At 33.6% G+C, this 16,303-nt stretch overlaps 1 protein-coding gene across 1 annotated transcript; it reads right to left on the reverse strand.

The window, feature by feature from the left end:
• Window positions 1-6,628: 6,628 nt before the first annotated feature.
• LOC149391909 (zinc finger CCCH domain-containing protein 23-like) lies at window positions 6,629-7,969 on the reverse strand. The gene has a single exon (XM_089620605.1). The coding sequence runs from the start codon at window positions 7,788-7,790 to the stop codon at window positions 6,966-6,968; it is 825 nt and encodes a 274-aa protein (XP_089476731.1). The 5' UTR covers window positions 7,791-7,969; the 3' UTR covers window positions 6,629-6,965.
• Window positions 7,970-16,303: the final 8,334 nt, after the last annotated feature.

Consider the following 16,303-nt stretch of genomic DNA (forward strand, 5'->3'; position numbering starts at 1 on the left):
ATGAAATCAGAACATAGACAGCCAATTTCAAAACATGCGTTTTTGGGATTTCATTCGGATCGTACATGATAAATAAATTACATTTAAAGTAAGCATGTGATTACTTGCAACAAAAATCTACAAAGAATAATTCAGGCTATGTTTCACGACAAATAAGGAAGTCTGCAAATTATTTTTAATTCTCAAACACACCCCGACCAAACTTGTCTCCAGTTTCTCAGTAACCAAACACAAAGTCAAGCTCATACAAACACCCAAGGCCCTAGCTCTCAGATTCAAGAACACAAATCCCCAATTTTGGGTTTCACTTTCGATTAGTCTTTATTCTAGCACGCTTACATATCACAAAGCAAATCATAGCCACAGCCGAACTAACAACAGAACAAAACAACAGCCCAACCCAATCAACTCTATTACCTAAACACAGTTTACTCAAACAATACATCACAGCTACGACAACATGAACAAAAAAATTTGAAATCCACTCACCGATTCAGCAGATCCACGAAAGCCTCGGCGAATCCACAGCAACCGTGCAACCCTAAATTGATCTACAACAAACCCGAAAAAAAAAAAGAAACGAGAATAAAACATAAATCCTTCTGTTGGTTTCTACAAAACATGCAGCCGAAAACGAAGAAAATTGACTAAATAACAATACCGAGAACGAAGACAAAAGACTCACCAAATTGCAGAGACCAAAGAACGACCGGAGAAGAAGACCGAGAAGACACACCGACGACTCTCCGGCGACTCTCTCTCGCTCTCTCTCTCTCTCTCTCTCTCTCTCTCTCTCTCTCTCTCTCTCTCTCTCTCTCTCTCTCTCTCTCTCGCTCTCGCTCTCGCTCTCTCAGATCTGCTCTCAAATTCCTCAGATCTACTCTCTCGCTCTAGCTCTCGCTCTCGCTCGCTCTCTCTTCTCTCTCTCTTCTGCGTTTTTCTTTTTCTCTCGCTCTCGCTCTCGCTCGCTGATCTGCTCTCTCGCTCTCGCTCGCTCTCTCTTCCCTCTCTCTTCTGCGTTTTTCGTTTCCTCTAGCTCTCGCTCTCGCTCGCTCTCTCTTCTCTCTCTCTTCTGCGTTTCTTTTTTTGTTTTTTTCTGTTGCTCGACAATAATGACAGAGGATAGGTACTACACGCGACAAAAAAGTGAAAAAAATTTCGGAAAACACCTCCAACCTGTTTTCAATTTCCTTCACCCGGTTTTCAAAACAATTCAAAAAAATTTTAAAAAGTTTTCCCGAATATTGTAACCAAACACTGCTTTCCACTTTTTTTTCCTATTTTTTTCACTCAAAAAGTGGAAAACTCTTTTTGAGTTACGTACCAAACATCACCTAAACCTTTGCTTGTACTTACTATTTAGAAAACGCAAGCACAAATAATTTAATTTCAATTAACCATCAACCATGCATTTCCATAAAAATGAACCGAAATTAACCTGAAGCTCTAAACCCATAGTCTTTACGAAAACATTACTTTTTTCCTTAATAGTGTCCTTTTTTCCCCGAAAGATGTCAAAAGCGTTTAATTTCGAGACTGATGAGTTGTTTACTTTTTTTTATATGATTAAAATTCAAAAAGCAAGTTTGTGGAACAGAGCACAATTGTTGTAGGCCAAATCAAATAAATAAACCTGGGCCATTATAGATTGTCTCAATATTGCGCCTCTGCTACAAAATGAGTAATGGAAATGGACTATATTCTGAGGAGCCAGTGATGAATCCTATGTAAACCATGGATACAAATAGGAATTTATTTGGTTTCAGTGAGCGTGTAGACCGAGAACGTGTATATATATATATATAATATAATTTTTATATATACATTGGCAAGTGAAGCACTCATGTATCCCATTCATAGACTTACCGTTGAAAGTACCGAAAATTGAGAGTCCCAATTCCATTGAAACAAGAATTTCAAAATCCCAAGCAAAATTAATGATCAAACTATAGCTAGAATAAATAATGGCATTCATGACTCATGAGCTAGCTATGTGTCCTATATATAATGGAGAAAATAGAAGAGAATCATATGTATTGGAGGAGTACTACTACTTAATGAATTAGGGTTTATGAATGGTTTTCTTTTTTCTAGTTTTCTTAAAATAAATTGTATTAATGGATGTGTAGTTTGTTTTGGCCCACCAGATGTTCTAGCTTATCGCATTTTGAATTTAAGACGATTTCTTTCATTACAAATAAAAACAATTTAACACATTTTGGTGGGTATATAAACCATAGCAGTTAGTTACAAAGTGTTATTTTTTTTGTCTTTATCGATGCGTATAAGAATCATTGCATTTATCTTTATAATAATGGCACAAACAAACCATGCTATTCTTTGCGGATAAACAATGAAGTGGCCTGAGACTTGACAATCAAACCAATGAAAATGGCAGACCTTTATTGATGGAACTCAGGCCCATTCAAAATAATTTCCGAACTTAACAATGCACTATCGCAGGCTCATTATCATTTATAGACACAATAAACAAATGTGGACCCATAGCCTAAAAATGCAATTAAATTTTGAACTTATGGATGATGTGCATTATTGTACATTATCAGTGCTTGATGTTTCCATCAAATGTCATACGAACCAAATAATTTTTTGGTTGATTAATAAATAGTTATTTTAAACCATATGCAAATAGCTTCCATTTAAAAAATGTAGAATAATTGACTAGTGAGAAGATACAAATAGTTGAGTGTGTCAACTTGGACACAAAACCTAATTTTGAGCATATATTCCACTCTTTTGAATAACTAAAGTTAATAAATTGAAAAAGAAAAACAAATATTCGAGCTTCACAACTCAAACGATATTTTGTTTATCTATAACGATTTTTTCTTAAAGTCTATTGAATTATCGAGATCATGAAAGATGTATTATCCATCTTCAATCAAACTACAACCAGTAATTCGTAATAGAAGAAATGAGAAATACAAACTAAAGCCAACCCAACGAGCATATCAAATTGAACGATAAAACACCGAGGGAGACAAAGCATCAATCTCATGCCGTGAACATTCGATGGAGACACACCACTCTGACTAACCACTCAACAACGCCTTCGCGATAAAAAAATGCCCATCACCTATCTTTCCGATCTCTTTCATCAAGGACGCCAATGCTTTACATGAGTCTACGTTAAGTCTTTTTCACCCAATATCAAAGACTCGAGGATATAATTGATGGCTAATTAACTATGGAGAAAAACTAAAGAGAGAGAGTAACAAATTATTATTTTCAAAATCACAAATCAAGTTCAAATATTCATTATTACAGAAATATGGAAATATTGATGGTTTGACAAGTAAGAGTTAAAGAATAATAGAATTTTAATTCTTGTATGGTTCATAATAATAGTAAAAAGAAAATACAATTAAAAAAATTCAGTAGAATTTTGCGAATATGGTGTGAATTTTAAAAACACTACTAAAACATTCACATTGTTCACCGGTTATCCAAAAACAAAAACAAAAGGAAAAATGGCATGAACTAGCCAATTCAAACTATGGCTTTTGCAAAATAGCCATAGTTTCATTAGGTTAACCAAAATAGCCATTACTCTCATCCCTGGACTAAATTAATCCTGCCTGGATTAAATTTAATCCCGATATTTTGTGTGGATTAAATTTAATCCTGCCTGGATTAATAATCGCAGCTTGGCTATTTTGCTTATACTTGATAAACTTTGGCTATTTTGCAAATCCTTAAGTTCTATTTGGCCATTTAGCCGCTTGACCCAAAACAAAAAGATGGGTAGGACAAAAAAGACAAGTATTTATAATGGAGAAAAAAGAAGTAGATGAGTCTAATTACATCGACATCAATTAACACAACTACTACAAAGTCGACCACCCAAACCCAAACCCAAACGCAATTTACAACTCATCCCCAGGGGACATTTATAAATAGATTACCAACCAACCCCAGCGTAAATAATTAACATTGATCAAAGGATCGTATATCGACAAACACAAATGTCCTCAAAATCTAATCCCTTCGATAACGACCACATCACTACCATACTGCTTTAATTCCTTGACGAGGTCTATATAATACATTGCATGCTCTCTCTGTTCACTCTCTCTTGATGTTAACATGCAACCTAATATCTGAATTTTATTAAACGTGCTTCCATATATTTGTGGTGCAAAATCCAATTAATAGGAAAACATCATCTATATATCCAACTCAATTATCTTCTTCTTGTTTTTGTTTTGGAGCTAATTGGATTACTCCAATTTCTTATGACCATGTCATTCATGTGTTATCTCCTTGGTTGAATTATACGGAATTTCGCCATTCTCTATTTATTAATTGAGTATTCTTTGTTAATCCGCTGACGGCGTGGATTATTAAAAATATAATATATGTTTACAATATGATTGCAAATATAATTTAAAAAATTTTAGAGACAACAAAAATCTAAAGTCATAGAATTAATCAAATAAATACTATAATATATATAATAAAAAGTTAAGAAACAAAAGACAACGGAAACGAGCCATACTGAAACCGCTAAAAGGACGAATAAATTAAGCTCTTAAAATTATGTATATATATAAAATAAAATATAAAAAAAAACTATGGGCTTATTTGACTAATTTTTCTCCATAATTATATGTAATAGACGGTAACCAGTAGGTTACTTATATATGCTAACGTAAAAATAGTGTGATAATTAATAACACTAATTATCAATCAAATTACCAACAAGGTCACAAGACCATGTATTACTCGAGAATAGTTCGATATGAAATCATGTCGAGGTCCTTTAATTATTATTTATGGAGAGCTAGATATATGGTTCATTTAGAATATTCTTTCTGTTAATTTGTTTAACTTAGTTATATAATAATTAAGAAAATAACACAAGCTATGTGTGAGTTGTTTAATTTAGGCATAATTGATAGCTATTTGACTATTTTAATTAGTTTAATCTACTATTTAAGCGTTCACCATAACATAACTAATCAATCTACCAACCCGCCACATAAATAAGACCAACATTTTTGCCGAGAATCTGTGTATTATGAAGGTCATGAGTCCCAAGAAGAACTAGTTAATTTAACTACGTTCATCATATCATACAACTTTTCATAATAATTTGTATTTTTGGATCGAGTCACTATCGTGCATTAATAACGATAAATTTCTCTAAAGAACACCAACGATCCCAGCCCATGTATATTTATTACACGGTATAAGTTGGAATCATTAATAACTAAAGATGGTACAAAGAGTTCGTTGGGTGGTGTTCAATTTTTTTTGGCATTAGCATGTACCATATAGGTTTGGTAACATTATTTAAGCTCTTGAGTTAAATTTCTACGAGGAATTAGACAAACCACGTTAACCTCCATCAATTTTATAGATTTATCATTGAAATTGAACATGTAATCGTTTAATTCTTATATTGTCAAATTTTCAGCGACAAATATATACAAAAATTTATATGTATAATGTACGCTAATAAACAAGACCTAATCATACATTACATCAATGCGGTTACCAATGGTTCTAGCATTCTTGCCTCACAACATGTAAATCTTGTTGAGTTTATCTCCATGTAACGGTTTAAAATCAAGATCTAATTGAGCTCAACAATTTTTATGATTGAAAATAAGGGAGGATAAAAGGAAGTAAAACTGCATATAATTTGCTATGTTAACGTGGAATTATGTATTTATTAAGACTCTAATAGTCTATATATACTGATGAGGAACTAGTAAACCAGTGATATTATTTTAAACAACTACTCATGAATATTTTAAACCAGTGATATGGTATTTTTTAAAGTATAATAATAATAATAATAAATAAATAAATAAAACGTAACAGTAGATGCGATTATTATCACTTTTATTATTATTATTATATATTATCATCAATTTGGTATTTACCATCAAAACATAACAATTACGCCGAGTCCATAGATTTTTAGTGGAAGGAGCCCACCGGCCTGTGTTTACTCATTTGAGTCTCTGTCTATAAATATACTATTTATAATTTATAATTCAAAAGAAAAGAAACGTAAAAATAAAACAAGTGGCAGAAACTGGATAAGCTAAAAGATCACGAGGAGATAAGGACTGGGTATTTATCATTTCGAAATCCACGTCAGTAATCTAATCTCGTTGCAGATAAATCGAGATATTCTTCTTTATGGCAGATATGATGTTGCTTTTTTTAACAGACAGATCCCTTAATTATATTAAAAATATTGATCTTGATTTTTGACCGTCTTTTCTAATTCCACTTCCATACATTTTTTGTAACGTATTTATTAACATACATTATCATTAATCTTCTTCAGTGCTCCATAATAATAATAATAATAATAATAATAATAATGATGAGCTTAGGAGTGAAGCTTCAAGAGACAAAGTTTCTCGGATATGGTCCCATCAAAGGAAATCTAATGAACCTAAATATACCCAGAAAAGAGATTGTTTGCCTTGAAATGGATAAGAGGAAAATCTATTTCTACATATATACGAAACCCACTATCATTTTTTTTTTTTTTTTACCAGCATCGCAATTGCTTGAAGACAAAACCCAGCTTTTATCCATCATCTCACTGAAAAATGAAAAAGTAATAATAACTTGAACGAAGCTCTTGGAGAAGCTAAAAACTTATATTCATTGATCATAAACCAGATTGGATATATACAAACAAAATCATCTGATGACAATAATATTAAAAAAAAAACGAAAAATACATAGTAGCCATACTCTTCATATCTATACAAACACCAAAATAAAAACAATAATAATAATTAAAAGCAATTCCATTTCAAATCTCCAGAAAGAAGTGAACTTCAGTAGCAGAGAATCTCCATCGCCGGCCTATCTACAACAAAGGAAAATCTCCCACAAAAAAAAAAGTGTATTCACAACAATGTCAGACAAAACGAAACCCCGTACTCAGAGAAGAAGAGAACGTAAAAAAACGATCAGTCGATGAGCTCGGAGATCCACCCAACATCCGGCGCGGCGGAGGCGGCGGAGGAATCCAAAGCACCGGCGAGCGAATTCTCCTTGCTGAGCCTGGCGTACATGATGGCCCGGAGGTTCCTCCCGGACTCGACCCTCTCCATCGGCGCCTCCTCCTCCCACGCGGCGGCGCTCCGTCCCCCGAACCCCCACGCCGCCGGGGGCGAGGAAGAGATCTGGAGCGCCCTGACGGCGGCGGAGAGCGAGCGAGGGGACGAAAACCTGGGGCTCTCGGGCGGCGAGTGGTCGCCGGAGGAGGGCGGGCTGAGGAGGCGGAGCTGGGCGGGCGTGTGGGCGAAGAAGCAGACGCGGCGGCGACAGGAAAGCCCGTCCTTGCACGGCTGGGTCCGGTACCGCGCCGGGTGGAGCCAGCACTCGAAAACGCCGTGAGCGAACTCGCAGGCGTCGCCGCGGCGACACGAGCCCTTGCGGAAGTCCGGGCAGGCGGTGCCGGAGTAGTGGTGGCGGCGGGGGTCGCGGCGGCGGGCCTTCTCGCCGGGGTGCGCGAACGGGCACTCCGTCCAGTCGTGGGACCTGCCACGCGAGCACCGCCGGACCTTGAACTCGAACATGCGGAAGTGGTCGCACGAGTACGCGTCGGAGACGGAGTCCGAGTCGTCGGAGATCGCGTCGTCGGCGACGGAGGGAAGGAAGCGGTGGAGCGACGGGTAGTCGGAGAAAGGGGAAGGCACGTCGCTGCTCACGGTGTGGTCCCACTGGAAGATCGGAATCTGGACCGTCGGCGAGTGGTGGTGGTTGTGGTGGTGGTCGTTCATCATCATCATCGTAATAATAATAATAGTCGTCTCTTCGATTCGGACATTTATTTGTGAATTTGTGTTTGGGATTGGGAGAGAGAGAGAGAGGCAGTGGTTTTCTGTCTCTGTGTGAGGGGGTTATATATACACATAAAACAAACTGCTTTCTCAAGATATGTTTCGTGGTGCTATTTTGTTTTATTGTATATATATATATATATATATATATATATATATATATAATTTAAATTGGGATTAAGTTTAACCGTGGTGGAGTTGGAAAGGTAACTGTGATGCGGTTAAATTATACCTTGCGAGATTTCAAGCGAGAGAGTCGCTCTAGTCTTCTCTTTTACGCTGAAATTGCCCGTTTTCTCTCCAACTCGATCTTATTAATCATCTTTATTAACGATGTGATTTCGATGACTTTTTTTTTTACTTTGCTATTATTGTTTGACTCGCAATTTCTGACTGGGAAATCCCAGCTAACAGTCTATTTTGAATAATTATCCGAAAATAAAACATCATCTCCCAAAATAGGATAATAGTCTCTCAAAATTGTTTCAATTTTTTTTTTCTCTCCCCAAGACATAGTAATTGAATAGCTGCCTCTTTGATCTTAGAAAAGATTGGATTCGTGGGAGATCTCGAAGAAGTTATAGATGTTTTTTTTTATATTAGTTTTAAATCTAAATTATATGATTTTAGTATCACCGATCTTTAATCGGAGTGATTTTTTTATCATTTATCAAATTTAAATCTCGGATGTGATAATTTAAAATGAAATATGTAGTCATCAATTGCGTATTAGTATGTAGGGAAGAACTAGTGGTTCAGTTTTTTTTTTTTTTTTTTTTTATGATACACTTTTCATCTTTTTTTTATAAATAATTATGAATTTTGTTTTTGAGCTATATTGTAATTGTAGGAATTTTTTTTCCTATATTTATATTCTTTTTTTGAAAAAATTGCATGAAACTTTCATTAGAATTGGAATAAAACACTCGTGAATATATGAGAATAACATCTTAATACAAGGTACACAACTGACTTAAGTCGAAGTGAATCAAATACTAAATACAAGTGATCGTCCATCTCATTCATGTTTTCGATAAATGGAAGAAACATCATATTAAAATTCGAGCACACATAAGGCTCTTTCAAATTACCCATAATGGTTGATAGAAAGTTCCAGACAACTGTGATCCAATGACCATGAAAAATATGATTCTTCAACTTGTATAGACAAAACCTAATAGAAAATCAAAATTGGGAAAGTGAATGACGGCTAATCCAACTCAAATCCAAAACAAACCAATAAACAAAGATCACCAAAACAAAAGTACAATAACACCAAATTAAATGTATATAAAAAAAATTATCCTTCACATACTCAAACATTGTCCCACAACATTCCCCCACCGTGCATTCGCGGCAAACAGAGGAAAGGAAAAAATACATTTCCGGTCACCCCGATGACGCAAAACTCCACCACAAACACCTTGCAAATCACCGAGTTTGTACAACAGACCACGTCGGCGGACTCCACCGCCGAGAACCCCATAAAACGAACGAGTTTGCACAAATATCACAACGACAAGGACTTTAAAAATTCATTCATTCATTCTATATTTATAGCAACAAATTGATTGAAATAGATATTAAAAAAATCACTTTAAAATATGTTTGTAATAGATATTCAAGTAAAAGTTGTTAAGCTAGCTGCAAATTTTGTGCTATTTGAATTACTCTCTCTCTCTCTCTCTCTCTCTCTCTCTCTCTCGTCTTGGAAAAAAATGCACATAGATCAAGAGTTTTCTTCTCGTTCAATTTTTTTTTTATAATAGTTTTCTTTCTTCATCGTCATAATCAAGAGTTTTATATATAATAGGTTTATGGATTTCTTTGAATTTCTATTTTTTTTAATCGGTAAAATATTGATTCTGGTCAAAGTTTCACGAGCTATGTTAAGTGTCTCCGTCGGAGCCGATGAAGGTTTTGAAGCTCTCTATTTTTCAAGATCTGAACTCCCCCTCGCAGGTCGCTCCATTCTTCCAAAAGTACTTTCACGATCCATATATTTGTGTTTATTTTGTGTGATCCTAAAGCATACTATTATTTTTGGTTTATTTGTGTTAACGTATGTAAAATTGTGTTAATTACGGTATATTTATATTTGTTTCTAACAATGTCGATAAATCTGCTAAAAAATCGCCATTAGAATAAATCTAAGATATTAGGACAACGTCACAGTGAAGTATAAAAATTGGAGTAGAGAGACAAACTCATTGTTAATGAAGATAGAGAGAAAGAGAGAGAGATAGATAATTAAGGAATGAAGGGTCGTGGTTATGGTCAACTCATTTAATGACTCGTTTTCTTATATATAATTTTGAAAATGTTTAATTAAATATATTTTTGATATTTGATAATCGTTAATTTCTATTAATAGCTATTTTGCAAAATAAACAAAATCATAGGCATTTAACAAAATTTAAATTTGCTATTGACAAATTAGCTATACAATCCAAACAACTAAAAGATGTAATATATTATTCATTACATTATACCAATAATTTTTTTTAATAATTCATAATTTATCACTTTTTTTATTTATCTTCCACTAAATTTAATCTATCCACCCATATATATATTTATCTATATGCTTCCAGACAAAGCCTTGGACTTTAACATATTTAACATACATAACCTAAGACAGGGCAATATTTTTATTTCCTTATCTTCGCAGCGGAGATATGATATTGTCGTAAGGTCACCAGTCCCTTTCAGATTGGTTGGACATGCTGCTAGTAGACAAATCTCTTTTATTTTATTCATTATCCAAAACACCAAAATATCTATAATAATATTATAAAATCTTAATTTAATTAGTATTTTTATATACATTGTTGATAAGTTTTTTTTTTTATGAAGCTGAATCCAGGAAAATATATCAAACAAATATTCAGAAAATACTTGATTTATTTACTGAAATCTTAAATATATTATTGCCGAAAATTAAATAATTGTATAATGGAATCTTATTTGATTAAATATATCGTGGATGAAAACTAACGGTGGCAATGGCGGCATGGGGTGGGAATGGGATGTGGTAGATTTTTATGATATAGTACGAAGGGAATCATTAATGCAAGGGACAAAGGTTGATGAGATTATATAAATATATAAACTAAAAATAGGAAAAAGAGAGGTGAAATGTGTACGGACGGTCCACTCAGAAACCAGTCACGTGACGAGAAGGACACACGTGTTCGGTGGATGGCTTTGACCCACTTTCTCCCATCTTGCCCTCATCCTTCCACGCGGCAACCGATGTGCTTCCCTGCTTTGGCTCTCTCATTTCTTGCCCCACAAACAAACAAATTACCTTTAATTTTTTTTTTTTTTTTTTTTTTTTTAAGGCAGCTTAGTTGCTGTGGCGATTGAATCCACGACCTCCACACATGGGTGGTGTGGAATTACCACTAGGCTAGCCTAGGTACCACTTAATTTTTATTATTATCAAAAGTAAAATTTTGTTGATTTTTTTTTTTAGCCAATAAAATTATGTAGTACATAATAGCTTATAAATAAGGATTTAAGATGGCCACCTGTATTATTGTGGTAATAGTGCATGCAAGTTATGAATAGGGCTCTCCCTCTCCAAAAAAATCCAAAAAAAAAAAAATTTTTGAGGTTGTGTTTGTTATTCATTTCAAAAAGAGTTTTTGACTTTTTGAAGATAAAAAAAATTGGAAACAAAAAAAAGGAAAGTTGCGTTTGGTTTAATTTTCGGGAAATTTTTTTTTAAATTTTTTGAAGTTGTTTTGTAAAATAGTAAAAAAAACTGAAAAACAAATAAAATGTGTTTTTTTAATTTTTTTTCTCTTCTCTCCTCATTCTCCTCACCCGCGCGCAAGACTTGAAAAAATAAAAAAAAAATCCGGCCATCTTCAATCACCACCGAGCCTCACCATAGCCGCCAAATAGTTTTCATTTTTTTTCATTTTTTCAAAAGGTGTACCAAATAGTTTTCATTTTTTTTCATTTTTTCAAAAACAAAAATGAAAACTGTACCAAACAGTTTTTTTTTTTTCTGTTTTTTCAATTTCTCAAAAACAAAAATGAAAACTGTACCAAACAGCTTTTTGAAAATAGCGGCAAAATAATTTTTCAGTACAACTACACAAATTAAAAAATAGAAAACAAAACCTTTTTGAGTTAACTAACAAACAAAACCTGAATTTTCAATTTTTTTGTGTAGTCACTTTTTTTGAAATACAAAAAACTTCGGTGATTTCTACCAATAAAAAAATTTCGATCTAAGATAATGTATTTTATATATATTTTTCTTATTCATATTTTGTATTTTCTTTTGATTATGTTTCAATAATTCAGATTTATTAGATCTTGATTTTGTACCGGTTAATTTTAATTGGAATGGTTTTAAATATTTATTCAGATTTGACATAAATCGCAGTCGATAAGACCCTTTAAACAACAGGCGAAAATCGATGTTTGCACTCATTTTTCGTGTAATAATCTGATAATGATTTCGTACTTGCATAGACGGATAACCCACAGATTATTTTGTTGTATTTATGATTGTTTGTAATCTATTTTTCATCTTATTTCTTTCTGTATAAGTTTTTTAATTTACTTTGCGTTATTATTGTAATTTAAGTCTTTACTTTTATTAATACATCTAGAAATTTTTTATATAAAAAAAGTTATTATGAATAGGATGATCGTTTTACGTAGAGTAGACACGTTGTACCTTGTAAATGGCTTGAACATGTGTTTTACCCATGATTATGGTTTGATTTTGAATACTCAGCTTGAAACTCACAAAAAAAAAAAAAATTCGCCTTGGAACAAAGATAAAAATATATTGTTCAATTTATTATATATTACATATATATATAATTGGCAAATACTCTTTTACAAGAATCAATATTTCAAATGACTACGATCTTTGTAGCTGTAATATTTCTTTCGCTGTTTTCTTTTTAATGTTTTCCTCATTGGCCGTGTCCTTGAGCTGCATATTAACGCCATTTTATGCTGATTTAATTACTTTTAATATTGCCTCATAAAATCTATTATTATTGTCTTGTAATTTGATCTTAAAAACTAAAAAATTAGCTGAGAATGCATATAGAAGGGGTGTTACTATAATTATTGCGCTTGAATATAACTGTTAGATAAGTTCAACATATATATATCTATATATATAAATTGTAAATAGCTGGTAAGCTCAAAAATCTCGAATAATAATTAATTTTATATCTAAATTCTTGACTAATGTACACATAATTTTTATATAAAAATGATGAAGAAAAATTTCATTAAAGTTCTACATTTTACTCTTTCATTTTCTCTATCATCTATTCTCTCTATTTCAGTCTACTATCTTCTAAGTTTCCTACTTTATCAGTGTTTAAAAAGTTTTTTAATTAAGTTATTTCTTTGATTTTAATAACAATTTAATTACTAAATAAATTAATTAATATTCATATATTTTACATCATCACAATTTCACAAACTACCTTCCTTTTAAAAAATCATGTGATGTAACATGCTTCAAACTTAAAAAAAAAAAAAAAAAAGTGATGTAACATGCTCTCTTTTTTCAACTCTAAAGCAAGTAAAATTTTTGAACTAAGATTACAATAAAGCTAAATCTCCAAAAATCCAAAATTGAAGAATAAATTACAACACTTACGGTAAGATAAAGTTAATTATAATTGCGCATCACTATTATTATTATTATTGTTATTAGCATTATTAATATTAATAAATTATCATTATTATCAGTTCACCAACCAGCATTGCATTTTCTGCACCGTGGGTGGCTTTATCTTTATGGTTCCATTAAAAAACTATCAGCATAAGGATATAAATCTGTATTTATGGCAACTATTATCCAATTAGCTTAAACCCTTTTTATCTTCTTTCATTTCATTTCCGTGATAGCGAAAACAGACCAATAATTAACTTCATGTTTTCATAACGCAATAAATATCAAACAGCAGAATATGTGTAAGAAGTTCAATTTCAACCCCTAGAGATTTATTTATTTATTTATTTATTTTTTTTATATACTAAATTGTGTTTGTCTTTATCTTTCTAAAGTTTATATTGTCGAATCGAAGTGGCTTAATTTTACCATCCAACCGCTCGTCCACACGAAGCACACATGTTTTGACATTTTTTTTTTCTTTCTTTCCATAAATGTGAGGAAAATCATGACCATTTTCATGTAAATAATGAGGCTAAAAAAAAAAAAAAAACCATTTGTGTAAAGATTGTGTGCTGATCCTTCCAGAATTAGCATATATGCACATGCTTAAGATTTGCGTACCAGTGGATGTGGATAATCGTTCCCTATTTCGCTTTGACCTCACGTGTTAGGTCTGCTAACGTGTAACTCGATAGGATTAACACATAATTAATGTACTTTAATCCGAGTTTATATATACTACTAAACAATTATAATGATGCCCTGGATGTGGTGGTGATTGAAAGGCGAAATCTCATCGGGGCGTGTTTCATGGTCTTGTGCTTCGCATTTGTCTTCTAAGTGTAGGACATTAAAAGAAAGCAAATTGCATTATTTGTTGCTTTAATTATTTAATAATACTTCTCTAGTCCTAACGATAATGCACTCTAATATTACCTCTCTTACGTCTCTTTCGGCAAATTACAATCTTTCTTTGGACCACTACATAATGGACTCGGTTCACACATAATGACCCATCATATCGAAATTACGGCCCAATTAATTCCAGGCCCATCATATTTGGTTAATTTTCTGATTGCGCTTTCTTTAACCAGCTTTGACTGTCACTTTAAGGGCGTTCCGGCGAAAGGAAACGGTGGAGATAACTCCGTCAATGGCATTATCAACGTCGTCGTTTAGCTTCGATCTCTTCCTCCACGAAATTTCGACGGTTTTCCTTCATGCGATCAAAACGATTCGTTTGATTCGGATCAAGCCGTACATCCAGGTACTTTCTCGTTCTTGAATTAATTTTGAATTGGTAAGTGTAGCCTGGTTATGTTTGAGGATTGTTTGTACAGTGGCATTTTTGTGTCGTTTAAAAGCGTTCATATAAAACGACCGTTAAATGTAAATGTGGGGCATTAATGTCATTTAAAAAAAAATGACATGATGGGTTTGAACTTTGAAGTTTGATTTAAACTTCTTGCGTCTTAGTTGGCTGGTGGTTTGGGACAAACTAACATTATGGTTCATAAAGCTTTCGTGGTACAGGTTGTTGAGATAAAATAAACGTGTTGGGGTTTAGGCTTTAGACTAAAATGCCAGCCTTTGATCGATCGAGGAAGGGACTTCTTTCCTTCTATGTCTCGTGTGTAAAAGTAATATTGAAAGAGTGAGTTCTTAAGTATTAACAGACTGAAAGTACATGAATCATGAATGAGTGAGACTAGCTTTTATAGGATAACTCTGTTATGATCACCAATAATGAAAACAGTTCAGGCTATATTCTAACAATGACCTCGACTAACGGTTTTAGCTATTTGTACAACTAGGATCGCTGTGACATAGCTCATCGCTTCAAACCCACAGAGTAGATTGACACTCAACTTTCAGTTTGGAATTTTAACTACTTGATCACATGTTGAGACATGTTTCACTCTGATCACACCTTGTTTTGCCATGTTGTCAGACTTCGGAGGTTAGTGCTGTGTATTGTCACACCCAAAGATTGAAATACCGTTACCGGTACCGTACCGAGACTCATATTTTGCTGGATTACCGAAAGATACCAATGGTTTACCGGGGTATCCAGTGAGGGTAAGAGTAAACTGTACCGATGAAGTTATCGTTACCGACGTGTTTTACCGAAAAATACCGGATTTACCGAGGGGTATCCAATGAACGCATCATTATATAATTTTTTTTTTTAAACATAGAATAAAAATGTAAATAGTCTACAATATTTTCATTACAATACATCACGTTTTGCACTTCAACATACCCATTGGAGCAACCAACCCTCTATTATTTAACACCCACGATCATGAACTTAAAGTTTCAAAATTTTCAAAGGTCGGCCCACGATCATTGGCTGAAATTTTTTAAAATTTACAAAATTGGCCCATTTTTTTTTTTTTTTTTTTTTTTTAATAAAAAATTTGACCTGATTTTCGAGGTTTCGGTAACCGATCTGGTTTTCTTTCGATTATCAGCTGTTTCTCGGTATCTAGCGGTTTTGTTCATACCGTTACCGGCAAGTGCCAAAAACCGACATACCGACCGGTTTTCTTCCGGTAACCCCGGTATTTCAATCCTTGGTTAATATAAACACCTTATCCATATTGAAGAGGTCCTACAATACTTATGTAGAGCTGAAACATCTGTTGCTCTGTCACTCCCGTAACTAGAGGGAGTTTCAAGCCACTATTCTTAATTAAAGTGTGTTATTAGACAGAGCAAAAAACCGCATATTTGCCTTCCGCGCAAGGTGTTTGAGGTGTGTCAACTGGCACAGAGTAGAGGTCTTCAAGTTCGA

The sequence above is a fragment of the Urtica dioica genome, chromosome 7, assembly GCF_054948205.1.
Source record: "Urtica dioica subsp. dioica isolate 48M chromosome 7, U.dioica_male_clone48M_v1_H2, whole genome shotgun sequence".
Taxonomy (NCBI): Eukaryota; Viridiplantae; Streptophyta; class Magnoliopsida; order Rosales; family Urticaceae; genus Urtica; species Urtica dioica.